At 40.0% G+C, this 25,385-nt stretch overlaps 2 protein-coding genes and 1 pseudogene across 2 annotated transcripts in view; 1 reads left to right on the top strand and 2 right to left on the bottom strand.

Annotated features, from left to right (window-relative positions):
• BOLL (boule homolog, RNA binding protein) overlaps positions 1–8,127 on the top strand; it is a 35,742-nt gene extending 27,615 nt beyond the window's left edge. The window contains exon 11 of the mRNA XM_036422144.2: positions 7,803–8,127. Within this exon, the coding sequence (XP_036278037.1) occupies positions 7,803–7,826 (24 nt within the window). The 3' untranslated portion in view covers positions 7,827–8,127. The remainder of the gene's footprint in view (positions 1–7,802) is intronic.
• On the bottom strand, positions 227–4,207 carry LOC118709160 (annotated as a pseudogene).
• A 9,793-nt stretch (positions 8,128–17,920) lies between the features above and the next one.
• Positions 17,921–23,528, bottom strand: MARS2 (methionyl-tRNA synthetase 2, mitochondrial). Its single transcript, XM_036421430.2, has one exon. The coding sequence runs from the start codon at positions 23,451–23,453 to the stop codon at positions 21,603–21,605; it is 1,851 nt and encodes a 616-aa protein (XP_036277323.1). The 5' UTR covers positions 23,454–23,528; the 3' UTR covers positions 17,921–21,602.
• Positions 23,529–25,385: the final 1,857 nt, after the last annotated feature.

Raw genomic sequence — 25,385 nt, forward strand, 5'->3', positions numbered from 1 at the left:
AGAAAGCTAAAACTATCCAGCAGGATGTGCCCACAGGTTAGACTAGTTACTACCTTGGTCAGTGGCCTCAGTGTATTTGGGTTCAGATTCTACATGGCAATACAATTTCTTCCAGTTAAGAGTTCTTGGCCTGCACCAATCTTGGTGACCAGTTTCTTAGGTTTTCAAAAAGCTGTGGAAGATCAGATAGAGGCACTGAGAGGCTTTGGGGGCCCTATACTTCAGCAAGTGTTTAATTGGGGTTTTCTGACTGAATATGTAGCTTAGCCAAGATCCAAATGCCATTAATGAGCTTCAGCAATTGGTACATCATGGTCCTACCCTTCCACATTCTGCTTGGCATAATAGAAATGCTGTTTTGCAGCTTGCTGGAAACAGCATTGAAATGCCATTCCTTAATCTGAAACTGAAGTTCATTTTTATTGGCAATAATTACCCATTTTGCCATCTTGCACAGTAAGCACATTGAGTGGGATAAGGCAGCTGAAGTAGGAGACATCGATGTGGTTTTCACAGCCACTGCAGGTTATGTAGAGGTTCTATTTTCATGACTGGGCCCAAGGTGTTGAGAGGGAGAAGTTATGCCTGTTAAACTGGATTGCAAAGTCTTATCATATGCAGCAGAGTATTGTTGGTGACGTTTATTTCCATATAGATGTGTCCTGGCTGATGAGTAAACGTTCTGGAAGTCTCCAAGCCTTTAACCTTGACTGCAGGCAGCCAGACAGCCTTAAAGCCACATACCTCTCATGTGCCATACCTATCCCTGTAGAGAGTTCAAATCTATCATTCAGACCACTGCTGACCACACCAGTAGTAGGTGAAGGAGCAGAGGTTACACACATGGATGATGGGATGAAAGACTGTCCCACTGCTGGACTTTCTCCCTTGCCTCCCACCAAGGTCACTGCCAAGAGATCCACTGCTCCCATTTGCATGGAGGACACCTGTGTCACATTGACTGGGGGACCAAGGTCAAGGTTTAAAAGGCCCCTCAGGACACCTTGAGAAGGGGATAACCCGAGGCTGTTCTGCGTGGTGGCGGTGACGGTGCCATCAGGGCTGCTACCTGCATCAATGTTTCTGTGATGCACTGGCAAGTGTTTGCAATGGAGTCCATGACTTCCTTCCACAAGAGCATTGGGAGGCGTGTAGTACACAGAGGCCAAAGAACCAATGTGGCGGATTGGCTCATTCAGCAAAGTTGGCTCAGTGAGATCTGATTTCTCAGAGGTCGGTGCCTTTTCAGATAATACTGCTTCTTTGGCTGTGGCAGGGTCCAAAGAGAGAAGCTTCCAGTAAATATAGTCCTATCTCAGAGGTCATGATTATCACAACCCTGTGTTGCCAAACTCAAGACCTGCAGTACCAGCTCCTGTGTTTCTGATGGTTTCTTGAGAAACAGCTTAACTCTGGCAGTAAGCAGAGTGAACACTATTCAGGAAGCTCTCATTTGTATTGTCATTGCTTTCAGCATATTCTCTCAATCCAAATCTTAGCTGCTAAAGCGTCGGGCTCATCCAATGAGTGTAAATGCCACACAGTGGCCATGATAGTTTTATACTTGTTAATATTTGTGGAAGATGTCCCTGATAACAATAATCGCTTCTTGGACCACATAATTTGCTTTGGTCTGGATGAGATCAAGCAATGTGTTTACACAAAGTTCTGCAGATTTCTCCACTTTGATGGCACACCATCCAATGGCCTGTACAACTTTGCACAAAGACCAAAGTCAGCATCCACCTCTGTGACATCTTCCTCCAATTCTGCCAGAATCTGAGCAGTATTGGCTTGGGATGCCAAATGAACTGTGATGTCCAATTTCTCTAGTTTAAAATAGATGGGACCATTATATTTCACAAAGACCGATTCCCTGCTTCAAGATTTCAGGTCTTTTCTGGGCAATTAGGTTGATGGTCCTCAGGGCAAGTACTGCACCTCTGGTTCCCCAGACAGCAAAGTGGAAAGTGGAGGGGCCAACTTCAGCAGCATCTTGTGCAGCATATTGTAGTAAGGAGAGCCCTGGGGTAACAACTCTACACATCTCATTAGGACTTTTACTGCTGAAAGCACTACTGAGTTGGCATGACTTTGTCAGGGAATTACCACTCAGATGTTCAATTAATATTGAATACATATAGAAATGTGGAAGTATTAAGTCTAGTAATAATTAATGTCGTTTTCTAATACTTTTTTTAAATCGAATTTATTTAAACAATACAACAAAATTTAATCAACAATATAGTTGCCGTTGTTTTCTACTACTTGTGCCCAACGCTCAGGAAGCATTTTAATCCCTCTGTTGTAAAATTCTTGTGATTTTGATGCAAAAAATTCGGTCAATGCATTTTTGAGGCATTCTTCATTATTAAATTTTTTTCCAAGAAGAAAGTTTTGCAAAGAACGAAACAAATGGTAATCGGAAGGGGCAATATCAGGAGAATATGCAGGTTGAGGGAGAACTTCCCATTCCAACTGGCGGTTTTTCAGCAGTGATTCTTGCAGTATGTGGTCGTGCGTTATCTTGGTGAAGAATTACGCCCTTCCGATTAATCAGCGTGGGTTCTTTTTCTCTTAAAGCTTGGGCTAACCTTTCCAATTGGGCACTATACACTGCACTTGTAATGGTTTGGGAGGATGGTAAAAGTTCATAATGAAGAATTCCTTTAAAATTCCACCAAACACACAACATCACTTTTTTCGCATGCAAGTCAGGTTTTGGCGTGGGCTGCGGAGCCTCATTTTTGTCCAACCATTGAGGCCGCCTTTTCAAATTAACTACAGCACCCATCCTTCATCTCCAGTAACAATTTGCTCTAAAAACGGCAAACGGTTTTGACGAGAGAGGAGCGAACTGCAAATTGTGACTCTTTGATTACAGTTGTTGTCGGTCAACTCATGAGGAACCCATTTTCCAAACTTTTGGACTTTGCCAAGTGCACGCAATTGATTGGAAATTGTTTTTTGTGAACAATTTAAAGTTGTCGCAAGCTCTTGTTGGGTAATTTGAGGATTTTGCACCAAAAGAGCTTGAAGAGCTTCTTGATCAAAATTGGACACACAGCCTCGACCACTCTTGTCATCTAACGAAAAATTTCCCTCGCGAAATTTCTCAAACCAATGCTGGCATTTTCTGGCGCTAACTGCATCTTGACCAAGAGCACTACAGATGTTTTTTGCAGCCTCACTTGCTTTTCTTCCTAATTGGAACTCGTAAAGCATGCAGTGCCGAATATGCTCTTCATCCGCCATCTTCTTAGCCCTAGTTTTGCAACAAAAACCAAACCAAACACAAACTTTTTCAAGCAAAACTTGTTAATTGCACTTCACACGTTCTGTAGATACCACGTGTTTGAAGGTTATGTCAATACAAGTCAACGCCAAGCAAGATTTTAAACGAATGTTTAAAAACGACATTAATTATTACTAGACCCAATAAATACTAGAAGAAACAACTCAAGTGAATGTGGCCACTTGTGAAGAAGTATGATAGGAGTGGGGGTGAGGGAGAGGGTAATGTTGGAGCCCTGTTTTATTTATCCATTAACCACTATTTGACTTTTAAAACTATATAGTACTTTAGTAAAAATAAAAAGTAGCTTCAAAAGTGCTAAGAACACTAGGTTGAGTCATTGCCAATCAATATGTAACAAGAAATGGGAATAACATTGGGGGGAGGGGGAGAAATAATAATATAAGAAAGTCAGTTTCAAAGTAAAAAGCATTAAACAAGATACAGAAGGCCTGCTTATTGTGACAAAAGAGTAAATCTATAATGAGTAAACAAGTCTAATGTAAAATCAAAAAATATAAAGTTAAAAACTTATAAATTCCAGAAGAAAAAAAACAACTGGGAGATTTTAATATCATGACTTTATGATTTCAATAAATAAGACCTAAAATATATATGAATAATACATATTGAATTTGGTAACTTGCAAAGAGAAAACTATTTCTTTTCTAGCATTCATAGAACATTTCCAAAAGTTTATCATATTTTAGTCACAAATCTCTATAAATTCAGTAAATTATACTATGTTCTCTGACTAGAATGAGTGTTACAAAAAGAACATTGTGCAAGGTAGAGTATTGAAAGACTAACTTCCTGACAGTCAAGGTTGCCTAGTGAAGTGTCAATAAGTGGGTTGATATAGCCTAGATCAGCGATCACCAACCTTTCAGACCTCATGGACCGGACCACCATGGTCTGCGGACCACTGGTTGGCAACCGCTGGCCTAGATGATGTCCCCAATATAGTAACCACAAGCCACATGAGGCTAGCTAATTTTAATTTTAGAGTAATTAAAATAGTGAAATTTAAAATTCAGTTCCCCAGATACTCCTAGCCACCTTTCAAGTGCTAAATAGTTCCATGAGGCAGGTAGCTACCATATTTGATAGTATAGATCTAGAACCTTTCCATCAATTTGGGAAGTTCTATCAGAGAGTACTGCTGTAGAGATCCTGGAATAAATATGGAAAATTTTGAACCTATTCAGAATCTAAAATATGTATGCAACAGCTTGAGTCCCTAAATTAGGAATTGGCCTATATCCAAAATACCAAAAAAACGAGTATCAACAAGGTTGTTTCTTTGACTAATCTTAACACACACACAAATATCTCAGGATGATACAGATATATTCTACTCATTATAATAGAATATATATATATATATATATATATATATATATATATACACACACACACACACACACACACACACACACACACACACTTTCCTGTCAAACCAGTGCCAACTTTTAAGGGTACATTTGGGTTTGGGGCAACTTTATAAATGGCCTTCTGCCAAATTCTCTTACCTTCTTAAAATCATGTTTTTTAAAACCACTTGATATCTTCAAAATAGAAGGTATGTTATAACTCAACTTGTTTCTTTGTTGACCTGTTCGTTATTTTTATACTAGAGGCCCGATGCATGAAATTTGTGCATGGGTAGGGTCCCTAGGCCTGGCCAGCAATCCGGGCCAAACTGTGGGGTGACTGGCAGGGCAATCGGGGAGGGGGGGAGGGGGAACAGCCCACTGGCATCCGCCTTTGCTGGCTTGGGGGCAGCTCCTGTGTTGAGCGTCTGCCCCCTGGTGGTCAGTCACATATTAGCGACCAATTGTTCTGCCATTTGGTTGACTTGCATATTAGGCTTTTATTATATAGGATACAAAACATTTATACTGTAACACTAGAAAAGAGATAATCTAAAATAGATTGTAAGTAGAGAGACATGCCTAGACTCTGGGTGTCACAAGAAAGTTTTAAGTTATAAATTAAGATTGACTTTGGAAGCCAATAAAAACCCCTTAGAGATGTCCTTGCACCTTGCTGATTCACATGGTTTGTGGCAGTCTTTTCCTAGGAGATAGCAAAGAAAGAACCTCAAGACATTTTGGGAACCCCCAGGACCTGAGGAATTCACCCAAATCTATAGGTATTTTAGGCAAATGTTGATAACTATGTGGTTTGGCTTCATTGCCCTGAGGGGCTAATTAAGGTTCAATCTAGAGATTCCTTATGAGATTCCAGCAAAGCAGATTTGAGAGAGCCTTTATGATCCATTAGTATTCTTGTTTTAACCAAATCAGTCTAAATGCAAACTGGACTGAATGAAGTAAATAGTCTTGATTTGGCTATCTTTAATAAAAATTAGGGTGATTTTAGGGGGAGGGGGTTATGTTTCAATGGAATCCAGCCCTGACTGTGAATAAATAAAAATAGAATCTATAATACACAGTTGTGGATATTAGCCTCTAGTTAAAGTTTTATTTTTCACCTACAAACTGAAGTGGTTCCTGATTTTTTTTTTTTCCTAGTATTCTTCCAAACCGATGTTTCATTTTCCTCCTTTGACTTGGAATTATTGAGAAGTAAAATTTTTTTTCTGAGCTTTGCACTTGCAAATTATAGCCAAAGAACCTGAGACAGCTCAAAGTTAAACAATCTTAATGACTGATGTTATGTAAACCATGCAGAATTTACATCACCAGATAGCCAAACTTCAGATAAGGAAGACCAGATTGTCACTGCTTGCTTCCATTCCAGCAAAAGAAACTAGCTTTACATCTAAAATCTTCTAGACTGACATGTCTTACAGAATCAAACCCTTTTTTAATTTGCTGTCATCATTAACCTTTGTTTTCCTTTTATTTCCTCTTGTTCAATACCTGACTGCTTGTTTACACAATATAGGTCTCACTTTGGGAGACCATCTGCATCTTGGCCTCCTTAAATGAGACTTAACAATTTAACTGAACTGACTACCTTAATTGAGTCAATGAAATATGAAGCAATCTGCCAACTTCACTTCTGGAATGATACAATTCCATAATAAGATGATGAATGATGCTTCGGGGATTCTGGCCTATCCCCTATTTTGAAAGAATCAGCTAATAGCTGCTCTGTTCCAGTCTCAAATCCCATTCCCTTGCTTTCTTTAGATCAGAGAGATCTCCATACTCTATGTAGGCTAGGACCACAGCTCTTGTCAGCAGGAAGCAGTTACTGAAGACAGATCATAATTTATCATCACCCCTAAAAGATTTTAGAGATGGAAGTCTGAGTGGGAAATGAGAGACTAGTAAGAGGTGACAAGTAGAATTGGGAAACAGTTCGTTAAATGGCCAAGCAGTTTACAGGCATCTAGAGAATCACAAAATCCTATCTTCCCTAACCAAGGACACTTAGTGAATGGTTTCGACTCCTCCCCAACCAGCGGGTAAATAGCTTAAATCACCCGACGTAGGGAGACAGCAGAAATCAAATTAGTGCCATGTGCCAACCGCACCCAAGGACAGATGTGAAATTAAGGGAATAGATCTCATTTTGACACATCTTCATAAAACTGATAAGTATTTTATTGAGATTCTCCCCTAAACTCTCAAACTTTAAAAACTCAAAACGCTCCACCTCCTATAGGTCCAGATTCTCTTCATGATCCTGATGCTTTGGAAATTACGTTAATCTCTTGGTATATGAGTGGCTATACTACTGGTTACAATATGAGTTTCAAACAAAAAAATTTTTTCACATTAAAAAAACAGCCCAGGCATAGAGCATCAGCCTGTGGACTGAATGGTCCCAGATTCTATTCCAGTCAAGGGCACATGCCTGGGTTGTGGGCTCAATCCCCAGTAGGAGGCGTGCAGGAGGCACCCAATCGATAATTCTTATCAATGATGTTTCTCTCCCTCTGTAAAATCAATAAAAATATATTTTAAAAAAAAAAACAATTCTCAAACGAAGGTCCCAGGGGGTGCTCTCCCCACAGAGAGCACACCTGCACCTTTCCCTTCCCTTTTTTCCCCAACAGGCATGTATCTCCTAAATTCTAAGGGACCCACAAAGTTCACAACCAGCGATGGACAGTGACAGCTTGTCCCAGACCTGAGTCCCTGAATCTGTCTCCAAGGACCCCTTTGCTGTAACTTAGAGCAATCCCATCTGTGCTCTCTCCTGTTGCTTCTTCCTAAGCCCTTGTTTCAGTCCCCACCTTGGATGGATGGATGGATGGATGGATGGATGGATGGATGGATGGATGGATGGATAGATAGATAGATAGATAGATAGCTGATAGATATTTTAAGCTCTCAGCAGTGAGCAAGCCTCCCCTGAGTTCTGTCCCCTCCTAATATCTAGCCTCTCACTGCATGACACACTAATAGAATTAATGTCACATGTTCTGCAAGTATTCACTAAATGTTCATTGATGTCCTGCACTCACCTACTCTTACACTTATCGCTTCCCATGCATTCTTTCTGATCTATATTTTCTTTCTCTTAACAGACAGTGTGGAGCATTCATTATTAAGACAAATGGGCAGCTCCAGTCCAGCTCAACTGATTTGTCCAGTGATCCTTGTGTGGCCAAGACCCAGCTTCAACCAACCGGCTAGAAGCTGCCCGTTGTGAAACTTAGGGTTAGTTAATCCTCACCATACTTATTTATTCCACTATAAACTGTCTAAATTTGATGAAATTTGCTTTTTCAGCTGTTCTACAAAATTATTTAGGTATATGTGGCATGTTGGTTTTTTTAATATGTTAATCTAATGTTGTGACATTTTCTACATATTTTATCCATTCCATAAATAATAACCACAATGAGAATAGTGAGATGTCTTTCATTTTCTCTGCTTTGTGTTATTCTCAACCTTTTACAAGTTATGTTGCATATTAATACCTATTTTAATATTTGGGATAAGAGTCATATCTAATTGTAATAGAATTTTAATACTTTAATGCTTTTTAGCATATATTTAATCTTAATGATTTAGTTCTACTGCTTTGCTATTTTGTCATTTAATAAGCTTTTGTCTAATATTTTTTTGTTACTGCTACTCTGTAATTCTTTTCTGCCATGGTTTTCAAACTTTGCTTTTTGATAACATTTTCCAAATATTAGAAATAACATCAACATGATCAGTCTTCTTGCCTTTTCATGTGATTATTATGACTATATTAAAATTCTTCTCTAACATTTGAAATAATGCTGCAGCCTTCCCATAAAAGAAGCCATTTGGTCTCAAATTTTACATAATATGGATACTAAGTTCCACATAATAAGTTCCACAATGAAATTTCTAAAGTTTTTGTTTTGTAAGTAAAAATTATTAGCACTGATATTAGATCTTCTTTTAATAGCACTATCCTGAGAGCACTTAATCCACTTCTTGAAAATAACTTTCTAACTCGTTACCTTTGCTTAGATTTTGCATACCCATTACAGAGAATTCAGCTTTCCTTATTTTTTTCTAAATGTTGAATTGTTTGGGGAAATATCCAAAATTTACTTTAACTATATTTCTTCATTTTTATTAAACATCCTTCAAACTAAATATCTTCATACACTAGGTTAAGGGTATAGTTTTCACTGACATGATTTAATCTCAGATCATGCAGTTCCAAAAGAATCTTATATCTATTATTAATAAAGTACAGTTTGTTATATTATAGTAAGACAAGCTTGTATCAGTGTATGTCTGAGTAGGGTTGTGTGTAAGAAGTTAACTACATCTTTTCTCATAGCTAATTGCATTCTCAGAGGCTTACCAAATTCCAATATGAATATTAGTACCTGAAATATGATTATTTGGATTCAGAGTTAGGAGTCCTTGTTCTCCAGCCCATATTTCTTGAATCTCACTCCCACCTTCACTGATGAACAGCAGACAGACTAGATAAGATTTTCTTATAGAAATCAAGGCTACTTACTGATAGATTCCTTTGGTGTTTATCAATAATAGCAAGTTCTGCTTTGACTGCTGCTAATTATAGTAGTCAAAAAGTTCTTTACTTTGCTGATCTCTGCTCCAAGTTCTTCTTGCAGAATTACAATTCAAATCAGGACACTTGAAACTGAAAGGGGCACCAAAAATAATTAAAATAATTCTTGAAATACATACTATTGACCAACAAAGAAGTTTATCATATAAATAAACCTATAAAATCATCCTATTCAAAGACTATTTTTCAAAAATGAAACTATAATAATACTAGAAGCAGAAACTTACACTGTCCCAGGAAAATTAATAGGTTACCCTATTAATATATTACAAAATGAATATAACATTATACTAAGATTAAAAAAAAATACATATATATAGTCTAAAGGGATTAGCCATAAGAGATAGGCCTGAACTCTGTTATTTTAATCCTTGAAACATTATGGTTTCTGGTTTAGGCACTGATACAGCTATATAAATAGAATTATATTTAGGTATAAGCCTGTTTCCTTTTGTTATAAACATAAAATCATAGAATCATATACTTAAGAACTACAGAGTCTACAACTGGGAAATAGTATTAAGATATTAGTCTTAAAATATTGATAACCCTGTAACTAAATTTGCTATATAATTACTAGGTAGTTCTAAAGAAAAGTTTTGGTTAAGTTATTAGAGATTGTTTAGAGTCCAGATAATATTCCTAATAAAATTTGTATTAACTTGGTTGATGGTGATAATCTGTTATAAAAGCATACTTAGAATATCACATTTTTGCTTACTATATTATTCCAAGGCAAAAATAATACCTTATGTTTATATAGCAACATTACAATTTATGAGCACTTCATATACATATCTCATTTTATCTACTTAATATTTTTGTGAGATAATCAGGCAAATTTTTATGAGAGAAGTAAGACTTAGAAAAGTTAAGAGAGTTGCTTAAGATGACAAAGCTATTGAATGGTAAGACCCCAGACTTCTAACACTAATTGTCACCTATAAGGAGCCAAGGGAGTGGGGATGGTGAGAGGGAAAGATCTTAAAAAACACAGCACTTTTCAGAAATTATTTTTGTCTCATCCAAGAGTTATCTTTTGTTGGATCACTAAAATTAAATTTAATACAAATTAAATCTTAGACACAAATAAAATATACATTCTAATCCCTTAAGCATCTGGAAGATTGAATCAGAAATTATTTCAGTTGTAAAATAAAGTGTGATAATTCTAAAATAAGCAAATTGTGATAAACATGAATCTAATCATGCTTTTATCAAATAACCTAAGTATGAACAGTTTCCTAACCAAAATAGTAAAAATAGAATTATCCTAGAATTTAGTTTAGATTATTAATCAAAAATTTTCTTTGAAGGTGTTAATACAACTCAGCATTCTGGGAAATATAAGAAGGAAGACAAGTTAAGAAAGACCTTCTAAATTAGCCAGAAAAATATTAATTCCTCTGATCACAAAAGATAGTGACAGTTGGTGCCATCTACCCTTTATATTTTGAGAACATGACACATTTCCACATTTTTTAAAACATAAAGTCCACCAAGAAAAACAAATGAACATTTGGTTGCTTTTCTTCTTTCCATTTTTCTTGCTAATAACTGCAATATAGGTATTTATCAGTTATTGTATAAACCGTCCATCTAAGGTTTGCTATTTGAGGGAAGGATTATTATAATTTGAGAGTTTTTTAATATCCTAATGACAAGTATCAAATTCATGCCACCTTTTATACTGAAAAAATGTGTGTGGTTTTAAGATGAGTGGCTCATTAACAGAATTGCCTACTGAAATCTCCTTAGCTCAAAAATTGCAACAGTGCCTAAAGTTAAAGCTATCCTCGTGTCATTGGAGTGAATTTTCTCACAACACTCATTTTGATAATTATCTTTATTTTACAGTCATTCATACGTGTGTGTTTTCTGGGTAGGAGACTGTTTTTGGAACTTCACAGAGTATCCTGAAGTAATGTGAATAACTGTGTAACTATACTATTTAAAACATTTTTAACCCTAGAAGCATCAAAGTCTGATGTTTAAAATTCACCCGTTGTGTTTAGGAATTACTCCTGACAGTTCCTTACCCTAGCATTGGCAAGTTGCTTCATTGACTGTTAGTAGGCATGCTCAGAGTCTTGGTAGATCAATAGAATGTCAAATGTGCCCAAATCATGAAAAGTACAATGGTGTATTATTAAACATCCCTTTTTAGAGAAATTTTGCTTTTTATTTTGGATGGTTTAGTTCATTTCCATTAATTATATAGAGGTTGCTAGTTTTTAGAACTACCAGAACATTTGATATTAAATTTCTGTTGTCAGATTCAGGCTAGGCAATTGGTTTGGCCTACATGCTTCTTCCAAAGTTCTATTCAACTTTATGAAATAAACAGGCTTTCCATGATGCTTGAATTTTTCTTGAATAACAACATTCAAACTCAAATCGTTTAAAGCAGGCAGAGCAAATGATGAGATATTCAGGCAAAAGAATTTGGCTAAACACTGATGCTCTGAAGTAAGCATTAGTCAAAATGTATAATTTTCCTATTCAAGTGTCTTGAGCAAAGTCATATCTCTAGCAATCCTAATGCTCAGCCATGGAGCAAATAAAAATCACTTCTTGAAGCAGTGTATTCATTGGAATGCTTTACTTAACAATAGGATAAATTATTACTGTTAATATGAAAGTTCATTAATAATTCCCTAATTTTCTCTGCATAGTTGCTTTCTCAATCCTAGGACTCTTAACTTTGTATGTCACTAACTACATAAATCTTCTTTTTAACAAATCTTTATTAAAGTTCAGGCACAAAAGAGGTATAGCCTAATAGCCTAATAACTGAGAAATACTATTAGATATGACTCTTCTCAGATCCCTGTTAGTGAGTCTTTATCGCCTTAGAATGCCTCCCCATTCAGTAGCAGGTCATTGCCTAAAGCACATCTAGTCTCTCAAAATCCAGGCCTCGTTCACATAGTATTCTTAAAATCTTCTGAAGTAATTACAAAATAAGACCCATTTAAAATGCATTAAACCCTAATTTCCTTTAAATCTCTTAATGGGAACAAGGTTACATTCTGTGAGAAGCAGCTTTTTTCAACCTTCATCTGTCTGTTTGAAACAGGTAGTCTCAAAGCCCATACTTTCTTCCTAAAAAAGATTTCAGAGCAAAGGATTCAATTCTTACTCAACCTTCCTCTACTGACTCTGTAAGCAGAGTCTTTGATAACTATTTCATCCAATAATAGAAAACAGCGAGCACCATATGTGGTCTAGTAACAATATGAGGGTTTTGAATGTGCTTACGGTTAAATTATTTATGCTTTTTTTTTTTTTTAAGGAAATTAAAGAAATCTTAGTAAGCAGTACATTGGAATTGCAGGATTTGTAGTCTTGTAGTCTGTAACAAGAACAAACAATATGTATAAAACATATATTGGTAAAGTTTGAAAAATTCAGTCATCATCTGGCTATTTTCTCAACATGAAAATGTCAAAAAACAACTACTTAAAAACATCTTTGGTGTTTGGGTTTCGTAGTTTTATTCCAGATGTTTCATGTATGTAAACACAGTCATGGCATATATAGATATACATAGCAACAGGCCATTTCTTGTAATATGGAGAATTTAACAGGCCATTTGTTGTAATATGGAAAATTCAAATAATATGTAAAAGATTCTAGATTCTACATTATTTTGGTTTCACTGTATTTAAGTTAATGTATGTTTTACCTATATTAAATGTTTTTTATAAACTCTAGGTTTACATTAGAAACTTTGCTAGACATTAATACATTTAAAAATAATTTGTATATATAACATGTGGAAACCTGTCATATTATGACCATTTATCTTATACCAGTTACTGTGGACAAAGATGGCACTATTCTTAACTATACTTAAAGATATTTCCATATCTAGTTTTGGCCTTTTTTGGTCATTCACACAAGAAACATAAGGGTTCTTATAGCACCTTAGCAAGTAGAAGCATTCACTGCATGTTATGTCCAATTCAACAAGTGACACTGTCAGTAACGTTTCTAGCTTCCATTCAGGTATTAGTTTGTGAGATTCTTTTATTCAGGCTAATTCCAACTCTTTGTAGGAAGTTTTCAATTAAAATAATACACTTACTATCCTAATGACTATGCCAAAGGAAAAATGAAAATAAAGCCAGCAACAACATATATGTTGATAGATTTTATGCCTGTGCTCTAGCTGTGTTTTGCCTTTAGAGAATGACTTGTTTAAAACTGTTGAGTTCAGACTTACCTTCCTTCACATGTTGAAAATTTCAAAAACATCTACCTCTACAAATGTATCAGTGATGAGATTTGGCAACTTGGTTGAACTTGGCTAGTGCCCTTCTCACTACCCTTGATATTAAACATTAAGTTTTCACCATTTCCTTTGTTTTTCTGTCTGAGATCAGGTTGAGTTTCAAATTTTTATGCTTAGGTAAACACAGTTATACATTTATACTGTTTTTGTGCCCCAGAACTGATAGCTCCACTTTTAGATGGTCTCCATGAATTATGGAAAAAAGAAGAAATGCTATCTACATACTCTCCTTAGGCTAGCAAACTAATTTAATGGCATCAGTTACATCAAAACGTTTTATTTAAAATTTGTTATGAATTAACTACTTTTTAGAGGTTGACTTAATGTGGACATTTTAATAAGAAAAAACTTTCTACTTTGAAGATCATTAACTAACAATTTTTTATAATAGGTCAGAAAATATTATAATGAATGTTAAAAATCCTAAAATAGAGTAAAAATCCAACCATCAGCTTTCATACAATTAACCATACATATTTCCAATACTTTAATACTTAAAATTTTCTTCTATAATATCAAAATGGGCTTCTTACACATTGTAAACTGATTTACTTAAATGCATTCCAGTAATGAGTTATAAATGAAACTAAACTCAGGACTAAAAAGTTTTGCTTTCTAAAAATGTAGGGAGTGTCCATAAAATAAGTTTTATAGAAATTTAAATATAAATTTAGTGCAGTAATTTCAGTTTACCAGGATTGAAGATTCTTTGCTTTATGAAAGCCTTCATAAATTCATTTTCTTAGTGATTTTTGAAGATAAAAAAGTCATGTATTATTTATAATACATATATCAGTGTGATTTATTAACAAGAAATAGACTGCCGTGCAGAAAAATACTGAAAAAGTACCCATTGTGACTTGCTAACTCTGGGACTGTGTAGCTTAAATTTAGAGTTCTGATAAAATCATTTAAACATAGAATAAAGATATAAGTGTCCTTGGCCTTCTAAGTTAGCAAGAACTTTTGATACATTTTCTAAAATACAATATAGATGATAGCTAAGTTTTATATAAACATAGGTTTTATCATACTTCATTAAGGTGTAGCCCATGGCCAACATAATAGCTACCTTTCATAAAACATGTAAAATATGACAGAGTATTCTCTATGCAATTCACAATAAAGTCTCTAACTTGGGAAAGTTAGAATATGTTTTGATTGTCATATATATAAGGTTATATTTTACCCGGAATTTTCTAGTATGTGTCATTTTAGCTAATGGAGTGGTTTATGCTTTGGTAATAACTGGAGTCAGAAGGTGTTTAATCTGGTTTCTGCAGGCTTGTTAGGAAAGATGTCACGAATATAGTAATAAATGTTCAGTAAATTCATAGAATTTATATTGTTAATAAATAGATGAGCTTTTTAGTAAGTTCATTTGTATTAAAACTGTATGTATGTATGAAATGAAAGTTTCAGTGTTTGTAACCTCTAATAAAATTATCTGGCCTTGTTACTATAATAGTTAATTCAAATAAAACTTTTGAATATTGATGTTTTCATGAATATAGATAAATGTGTATTATAAGCATCAAATAGTAAAATGTTATTTCAAAATACTTAGCTTCATAGATATGATAATATACTTTCACTTAGAGGAGAACTGTTGGAGCCAAGAATTTGGGACATTGTTCTGAAAATAAGAAAATAATCTTAAGGGGGAAAAAAATAGAAACTATAGTCATTAACATCTTTTAAAATTTACACCAGCACATATAAGCAGACTTAGAATAATAAAGGAAACTATTGAAAGCAAAAGAGAAATATATCATATGTTATGGTAAAAGTAATTTTTTATAAATTTCTATTTTGGCAGTCATCTGTTTCAGAATCTAGCTATCAAGAACTAATTCTTCATTTTGAAATAATCATTGATATATTTCAATTAAGGATTCTTATGTAGACTTTTCATCTTTAGGTCTTGGACCTGATTGTGCTACTTCCTCCTCCCACCATACAATGCCTTCAGTATGTACTCACTGATTGGTTGTGGTTTTGATGCTGTGGATGGTGCTGAAGCTCTGGCACAGAGATAAGTTTGAGTCTAGGTTCTCGTACTTCACAAGCTGCATAACCTTAGCCACGTTACTTAATCTCTCTGTGCCTCAGCTTTTCAGTTAAAGACTACTTCACAAAATTAATGGGGAAAGTAAATGAGACAACACAAATAAGGAACATAGAACTTTTGGTTCTCTCCCTTCACCTTCACTTATTCCTGAACCAACAATTTTTAAAAATGGCAAAATTATGGCCGGAGTGTCTCCCTTTTTAATCCATACAGAGGATTTACTAAAGAGATAGTATTATTTGCTGACATTTCTATTCAAAAAGTAAGTTATTTTCACAGAGACATGTATAGAAAAGGTCAAAGTCTTGGTCACAAAACTTTGTCTGCTATAAAACTTGCATTGTTCACACTTAGCAGTGATCCACTTAGTAGTGAGCATTGGACTGAAGTGTTAACATCTAGGGTGAGTTATATTTACTTTTTCATTGCATGGTTTCTCTGGATTCATGAAAGGCAGTTTTCTGTTGGTTTTTTGTTTTGTGGTTTTTCTGCAAACATTTATTTTCAATTTTAGCTTTGGGTCTTTACAGTTTGAGGCTATGTTATTAGGTCATACAAGTTCATAATTCTTATAACTTGTTGGTATTACTCCTTTTATATTCTCACTTTATCTTTAGTAACAATTTTCCCTTCAATATAGTCTACTATAAATATTATACCAGCTTTCCTTTGGTTAACATATGCCTAGTGTTTCTTCATGTCATATCTTCTGTTAGTCTAAGTATATACTTTTTAACTTCATATAACTAACTTTTCACATTTAAACTTGAACAGTGCTGTCTTTTGAGAGAGGTTCATCCTATGATGTTTTATTACAATTACAAATATATTTATATTTATTTCTACCATCTTCTGGGCTTTCTTTTACCAAATTTTTTCATTTTTCTTTGCTCTTTTTTTCTCCTGTCTTCTTTTGGATTGAGTTCAAACATTACATATGGCTTGAAAAAAAACATTCTATTTTTATTTTAATGATAACCTAAAATGTGTAACATACTGGTGAACTCTGTATTTTTTTAATGTATAGATTTTTAATCAATAGACACTACTAAACTAGTTCATATGAAGCCAAGTACTGAAACTATCTCAATGTGTTCCAAAGTAAAAGATATTACCCTTTAAAAAATATTTTAATCAGGAAAGAAAATGTGTAATTGGTCATATTTTTATTGAATGTATTTATTAATAGAACTATGATCCAAACTATAACAATCATAAATTAGCTTTTGAAGGTTTGTCTTCATGTTAAATTCAGACCAGTGATTGTCAGTTAACGAGGGTCAGGGGGTACATGCACAGGCGTAGCCTTAGGAGTGGACTAGCCTAAGGAGGTCAGCACCATTTCACCACACCGTGCACTCAGAGAAGTGGCGTCGTCCATTTCCACAATATTCCTGAAGCTGTCCCTCCAGTTCACCAGTGCGTCTTCCAGGCCTCCGCACACATTTCATCCCCAACTCCTTAATGACTTGAAGGCAGGGCTCACCTCTCCTGGGAGCTAGAATTTTCTTCTTGTAGGTGGCACACTGGTTTCCTGAAACAACCTGACACCGTACATCATCTTGTTCTTCCGTGAGGAAGTGTGTGGACTTTAAAGTCCACAGTGAGATGTACACCAAATGGAGGCTAAGATCAGCTCCCAGCCACGGACGGAACTTCTATACCAGAGTCTCACCTTACTTTGTAAAGATTCAAATGTGGCTGACCCTCCCAATAACTGTTCATGGGAAGAGGCACAGTACAGAGTCTACCATTTCTACAATAGTTGTCAAAACACTGAAAGATCTTGGCAGATCGCTCTTACTAAGTCCCTTTCCTTATCAGGAAAAGGTAAGCAAAACCCGACTGCCTTCATGTGATTTTAAGCAGCCTTTTTAAATGCGGTCAATGATTCCTATGAGATGGCTTCTTTAATTAAGAGGAGCTCTATGGGTTAGCCAGGACTACCTGAACTCAAAGGAAGAACTCATTCATCTCCAGATGGGTGAGTGTTGTACAGGAAAACCGCTTAGGCTGAGCTCCCTTATTCCTTTGACTCAGAAGACACTCTTCTTAAAAAGTTAAAATCCCCACTAATTAACTTGAATTAATTTGGTTCTGGCCCTTCCAGCAATATTAACCTCCAATTTGGTGTATTACTATTGATAAAAGTTAATCAATCCTATCCCAACTTCTGTTAGAGGAAGGGACAGGACTAACAGTGGTGTGCTGAAATGACATATTTGATACTTAGTTTTGCAAGAGGCTTTTGTCTAGAACTGATCCCCCTAACCTGTGCTCTTGGTTACCCTAATCTGTGCGCTAGCTTCCCGAACCAGTAAACCTTGCTGCAAAAATAGACACATGCTTTCAGATCCACTGATATTATTTACTCTGGCAAAGGCCAAGGACCACCAAGGTGCACAGTCCCCTAGACCTCACCAACAGGAACAGTCATTCCAGCTGGGCCAGTGCGGATCAGTGACTGAGCGCCGAACCATGCACCAGGTCACTGGCTCTATTCCCCGTCAGAGCACATGTCCGGGGCTTGATCCCCAGTGTGGGGTGTGCAAAGGCAGCTGATCAGTGTTCCTCTCTCATCAATGTTTTTCTCCCTCTCTAAAAAGTCAATAAAAACATATGAAAAAAGGATGGTTCTATATCCAGTACTCTGGGGCCTTGCCTCCAGGAGGCAATTATAGATTATACAGCTTTATGGACCAAACCGTAGCAGGAAGGCATGGCCTCCCCATCTCTCAAGGTTCCACTAATGCAGGCCAACACTGCAGCTAAGCTCAGTAGGGTGGGGCAGTGAGAGATCCAGGAAACCATCCTTCCATTATGCCCAAGGAGGAAGCTGTTGAATGCTTCTGCATGCTGCCTGTTACTTTATTAGTCATCCTACTTGGAGCCCCACAACCTGACCAACTACTGGCTTTACTTTGGTCTTCGAACTTCCCAAATCTAAAGAGCTATGCTCCATTCACAGGTACAACTGCAAAAAAAAAGAAATTAGCCTGTGCCTCAGGGCCCATATTTCAGCCGAGGCCATCTTGAGTGCTTGATCAACTTAACTGTAAATTTTTCAGGCTCTTCTCAACCCCTATAGTCACCCAGGTCCTTAAGAAAAATGAGGCCTAGTTCCAGAATAACTTGAGATTTCAGTGAAATCAGAAATTGTATCTATTCTTGTTCCTGCCTGTTCTTTTTTATAAATGTATATTTATTGATTTCAAAGAGGAAGGGAGAGGAAGAGATAGAAAAGACAGGATCATTGATTGGCTGCCATCTGTACACTCCACACTGGGAATCAAGCCCTGCGCACGTGCCCTGACTGGGAATCAACCCATGACCTCCTGGTTCATAGGTCGATGCTCAACCATTGAGCCACGCCAGCTGAGCATTCCTGTCTATTCCTGACCTCCATATAGCCACAGATCTCCTGGTTTCAAAGGTGCCTGACCTATGAGTTCACTTGTGGAATAACCCTCTAATATCGAATGGTGCCACTTAACATATACTGACCATTGCCCACAACTTCCTGCATGACTTCATAGACAGGAATGTAGTCTACCAAGTTGATAGTTTATCACTGTAATGGACATCCCGTGAACACCTGATCAGTGCTGTCAGGTGAACCTCCTGCAACACTGTCTCCAAGAATAGCCTACAATGAAAGCTGAGGGCTCAGATTACTTGGGAGGCACTTTTCTGGTCAAGGGACCCAAAGATGCCAGATAAGCTGTTAACAGTTCTTAGATGTCTACAAGTTTAACATCTCCTCCCAAGTAGCTAGGATGCCCTCTCTTGGAAGTGCTATGTCCTTCAGTTTTAAGTTCTACCTCTCCTCAACCTGCCATTCTTACCAATGAAGTGCTGGATCAAACTGAATACATCCAGTACCCAAAGGCTATCTGCTTTACCTCCTACAGAAAATCAAACTGGTTCATCTCCCATATCACCCCTTTCATTCACAGTATCTTGTCTTTTTTAATACCTTCTCCTCTTTGAATCCCTATTTTTTATGCCCTCCAGTTCCACAGATATTCTGGTAGCCAGTTAAAATGCCTGCGCAAGTGACAGACGGCAAAAAGGAACCCCATTAACACCCAGCAAGCAAAGCAAAGGTCCAGTGTATGGACCAGCACTAGGCCACAGGAAAGCTCCATCAAGTGGAAGACACTGTCTCTCCATTCATGACAGGAACTGTGAGACCATTCACGGACACTGCAAAGGCAGAGGTTATCAATGCACTGGTTATAGGTCTCTTTTCCTTCATGTGAATATAACCCATGTCTTTCACTACTCTGCTCCGGCCAGTTCTAGGAGATATACTCGATCCTAGGCCCCAGTAACCTGACCTATGAATCCCAGCAGGTAACTGGAATATGTTATTTGGAAAATCCAGGTCTGAAGGAACATTTGTCAAAACATCCTTCCACTTTAGGATACCTCTAAGCAAACAAATCTCTCAATGGAAACTGGAGCTAAATAGTAGCACACAGAATAAATCTGGAAACCAGCAACCTAATAATTTGCTTCAAATGAGCCCTCTCTGCTTGCTACCAGGCTTAGAATGGATATTTCCAGTTCTCACTTTCAACTTTGGCCTGGCTGTCCAATCAATCACCTGTCAGATAGAATGCTGGTTCACTGTGTGCAGTCCTCGTATAATTAATACCTTAACGTCTTTTCTGTGTTTTTATGGAGCCTTGGAGAGATCCCAGCATCCAGTTTGAGATTCTTGGAGCACTGATCATTCCTCCTTTCACCATCACCTTCAACAAATGCAACAGTACGTATCTGAGTAAGGTACTTACAAACTTTTAAACTTTAATAACAAGTTAAAAGAGCATAAGAAATAATCAGAAAAACTACTTAAAAGTAAATGTATTAACATTTATAGTAACAATTCTACAATTTCTGTATTGTATTAGCGATGTTGACCCAAAAAAAATCATAAGGTAAATTCTGTATGTGAATAAAATGACTAAAAAATATAAATACTGCCTTTTTGAACAACTTGAGATTTTTTAAATCGTACCTCTAAATTTACTGTTATTAAAGTTTAAAACTTTTAACATACCAAGTACCTCAAGAGAGCTTTATAATTTATCATAGTCCAAACAAACATGATATACATATTTAGTATACTGGTATACTAAATATGTAATTAGACTAAATGTCCTTTTTCAGTAGTCTGAAGAAAACTGAGGATTCTTTTTTATGGCTTTCTATAAAACAGCAGTGGTTGCAGTTACCCCTCATTTTAAGAAAAGCAATAAAAATTTTCTTAAATTCTGCAAAATTAGAAAACAGAAAACAAATTCCTTCTAGAGACTGAACCTCCGTCCTAATTCCACATGTGAGACTAGAGCCATCTACTGGTTGGAGTGTAGTGTTACAAAGCACAACTATTGGACTGCTAATATTAAGAGTATAAGGAGTCATGATTTTAAGAACTGAAAATATAAACATGGATGATCATCTAATCTAGGACACTGACTCGTTAAAGGTTAATAAACGAATCTTTTTAACAGGAAACCCAACATATATAACAAAGTAGGGCTTAAAGTTGAGGTAAAGGGCCTCCAACCCCAACTCTGATTCCCGGCGGGCCCAGACAGTGGAACACAAGCCATGAGAGGTAGTCTGGGCAGATAACCGAACTGTGGTTTGGAAGGAGGCACCTTAGAAAGAATGGTCTCAGCAAAGCGGTCTCCTACCCATCTTTCCCCTAGAGACACCGGCATACAAAGGGCAGTGGTTAATGAATGGGCAGAGAAAACAGAGCCAGGGCTGGCACCTGAAAGGTTTTGAACCTCTTTTCACAGGGACATCATCACTTAGGGGCTCATTTGATGCAACACTTAAGAAAACATTAATATGACTTTCCTGAAATGCACAATGACACGTGCTCTTTTACCACAGCCATAAACCACAAGAATTGGGTTCTAGGTCCTATGGACTTTCACCAGACAGGCCCTGGACTGGTCCAGTCGAGGAAACAAGAGCCCAGTTTCCGGTCCCAGCTTTCTCCCTTCAAAAGGGCAGGGATGTCCGTAGAATCGAGGCAAGAAGGCGAGCTCTCCCAGGCCCCTCTCTGTGGCAGAGACTCCCAACCTGGACAGCAGCTTGTCAGCCAGGCTTGGGGTGACAGGCTGCAGCAAAGTTCCAAAGATCCGCAAACATTCCAAGGCCACGTGGAGCACAGTACCGAGCCAGGGAGCATCCACTGGGCTCTCCCAACTCAACTTCCAGGGCGCGTGCCTTTGGACAAAGCCATTGGTCTGCCGGACACAGCTGGACACTGCCTCCAGGGCCTTGTAGATCTGAAAGTCCGCGTAGTTGTCCGCCACCTGCCTGGGCAAGGCGGCCACGGCACTCACCAGGGCATAGTCCTCGGCCCCGGCGCGGGCTGAGGGCCCCGCCAGCCCCGGCTCCCTGGGGAAGCAGGTGGCGCAGAAGGCCGGGTAGGTCCCCGAAGGGTTCATTCTCTGGGCAGTGCATCGGTTCAGGAGGCCTCCCAGCGCATCTGCCAGCTCGGAGTCCAGCAGCTTCACCACCTTCTCCTCATAGTAGTCGCAGTCCCAGTTGGGGACGCCCTGGCGCAGGAGGAAGTAGCGGAAGCCATCCACAGTATAGCGGTCGAGGCAACTGCTGGGGTCCACTACGTTGCCCAAGCTCTTGGACATCTTTTGGCCACGGACGGTCCAATGGGAGTGGACATAGATGCGGTGTGGTGGGCTCAGGCCGGCCCCTAAGAGCAAGGCCGGCCAGTAGATGGCATGGAACTTGAGGATGTCCTTGCCTATGACATGAGAGGTGGTGGGCCACCAGGACTCGAACTCGGCCCCGGGGTAGCCGACCACAGTAAGGTAGTTGACCAGGGCATCCAGCCACACGTAGATGGTCTGCGAATCGTCCCCGGGCACCGGAATGCCCCAGTGCAAGTGGCTGCTCTTGCGAGAGACCGACAGGTCCGGCAGGTCCTCCTCCAGCCACTGCAAGACCTTGCGCTGGAAGGGCTCGGGGGTGATGGCCTGCGGGTTGTCCCGCAGCCAGCGCCGCAGCGGCTCCCGGAACCGGGAGAGCCTGAAGATGTAGTTTTCCTCCTTGGTCCAGCAGACGGGGTGCCCGCTCTCGGCAGACACCGGACACGGGTCCCCCGCCGGCCCGGGCTGCCGGCTGACCTTGGCCTCGGGCAGGAAGCACTCGTCCGAGGCGCAGTACCAACCTTCGTAGAGGCCCTTGTAGAGCAGCCCCCGCGCCCGCAGCGCCGCCCAGAAGTGCTGCACGGCCGCGCGGTGCCGCGCCTCGGTGGTGCGGATGAAGTCGGTGGAGGAGACGCCGGCGTCGCGGAAAAGCCGCCGGAACTGGGCCGAGACGCGATCGCACAGCTCGGCCGGAGGCAGGCCCGCCGCGGCGGCCGCCTGCTGGATCTTCAGGCCGTGCTCGTCCGTCCCGGTGGAGAAGCGCGTGGCGGCGGCGGCGGCGCCGGGAGCCCGCAGGCGGCGGTGGCGGCACAGCGCGTCCGCCAGCAGCGCCGAGTACAGGTGCCCGATGTGCGGCGCCGCGTTCACGTAGAAGATGGGCGTCGTGAAGTAGGCGCGCGCCTCGGGGGCTTCGTCGCGGGCGCCGCGAGGGCCGGAGCTGCAGAGGCGGGGGCGGGAGGGCTCCCGGAGCGAGAGCCCGCGAGCCACGGCGCGTCCGAGCCGCCGCGCAGCACAAACCCGCGGGAAAACCATGGTACCCAACAGCCCAGCCGGCGCGGAGGCGCTCCGCTGCACGTGGGAGGCGCGCATGCGCGGCCTGGCCACCTCCGCTTCCGGGCCCGCCCTCCGGTCGCCCAGGCCACGCCTTCCTGTCGCACAAGCCACGCCCTCCCGTCGCCCAGGCCACGCCTTCCCGTCGCCCAGGACACGCCCACCCCCGCGCCTGTACGGAACCGCCCCGCTCGCTCTCGAACGTCGGACGCCGCGGCTGTGAGCGGCCACAGCGCGAAGGGGGTCAGCTTAGGAGCTGGCTGAGGGAGCTTATGGAAGTGGTAAATTCCTGGCTGCCGTTTGGGGTCGTCATGTCACACTCACGGATCTGTTTCCCTCTAGGCTGAGCTCCCGTGGGCCACAACTTGGTGCTGGGGCATTTCTCCAAACCCCGCCGGGGGCGGCACCGCCGGACACACAGCCCGCCCGCATGGCGCCCGGTCACCGCAGGGCCTGGGGTCCCTAACTCACCTCCCCACACCGGGACACGGCTGGAAGCGGAGGGAGGAAGGGAGTAGTTACCAGAGCGCCTAGGGAAGGATGAGAACTGAGAGGTGCAGGAAATGTAAGGTTCCAGCTGAGAGGTGTGCGACGCAGAAGCAAAACACGGAATCCAGACCATCAAAAGGGGGGAGGTTGTAATCTGCGCTCCCGGGCGAAGCTCGCTGGTCCGAGGGTGGGCCAGGGAAGTTCGCGCCAAAAAGCGGCATAAGCACTTCTTTTATACAGCTGTTCAGGGAGGAGAGGGCGGAGGGCATGAGAGGGGTGGAATTCCTGCCTCGGGCCAGGGGTCTAGGAAGGCGCCAGCTAGCCAGCTATCTTTGTCACCATCCACCTTGCAGATGCTTGCCTGGCTCTGGGCTTCCCCCCTGCCTCAACCTAACAGAAATCTATTGAAATATCTTTAAACACGCTCAGCATTTGTTGAATCAACAACAAAGGTAATTTTGAAATGTGCAAGTTTTTGCCGAGGATGACGTAGGACCAGGGAGGTGGGATGTCTTATGGTAGGGGTGTCGAACTCAATCAGAGAAGGGGCCAAAATCTAAAATCCAGCCTAAATCGTGGGCCGAATGGTTTACTGAACAGTCATAAACTGTCATTGTGATGGAAATGCAGCGGAGTGCAGTGATGACAGCGCGGTGCGGGCCACATTGCAAGGCCTGGTGGGACGGATTTGGCCCGCGGGCCTTGTGTTTGACACATGTGTCTTATGGGGTCACTGTGCACATGAGGAAGAATCAGCCTTCCAGTTTATTCCACAAAGTAGTTACAGTAATTTTCCTAAATGGCCCTGGGTTCCTAGAGCAGTTTTTCCCGTTTTGCTTTAATTAACGGAACTCCAGCTCCATCGGAGGGGAAGCTTTGGGAGGTCAGAACAGGGTTAATGTAAATCCGTGCTTCAGGCATGCTCTCATCTTTGGTCTATGACTAGCCATCTTTTGTTTTCTCTCTCTCTCATTTAAATACTATTGTTATTTAGTGATAAAATGGATGGGACACCTGTGAACCTGCAACTCCACCTTAGAACTAAGAACTAGAAGTGGCTCTCTTACTCAGATCACTGATCATCTGAATGACGCAAATCAAAACGGCAATGAGGTACCACCTCACACCTGTCAGAATGGCTATCATCAACAAATCAACAAACCGGACAAGTGCTGACGAGGATGCGGAAAAAAAAGGAACCCTTCTTCATTGCTGGTGGGAATGCAGCCTGGTGCAGCCACTGTGGAGAACAGTATGGAGTTTCCTCAAAAAACTCCCTTTTGACCCAGTAATCCCACTCCTAGGAATATATCCTAAGAAACTGGAAACACCAATAAGAAAGGATATATGCACCCCTATGGGGTATTTGGCTGAAGTGCTCTATTTGATCCAGCCATTTAAAAAGGGCAAGTGACGGATAGGTAAAACTTAGAACTGCAGGGTATGGACACCCTCCAGAACTAGGAAACAAATCAGGTTCTC

Source organism: Pipistrellus kuhlii, unplaced genomic scaffold (assembly GCF_014108245.1).
Source record: "Pipistrellus kuhlii isolate mPipKuh1 unplaced genomic scaffold, mPipKuh1.p scaffold_m20_p_7, whole genome shotgun sequence".
Classification (NCBI taxonomy): domain Eukaryota; kingdom Metazoa; phylum Chordata; class Mammalia; order Chiroptera; family Vespertilionidae; genus Pipistrellus; species Pipistrellus kuhlii.

Bases quoted from the DNA above. Each gene is read 5' to 3' on its own strand.
- MARS2 (XM_036421430.2), bottom strand. From the start codon at position 23,453: ATGCGCGCCTCCCACGTGCAGCGGAGCGCCTCCGCGCCGGCTGGGCTG.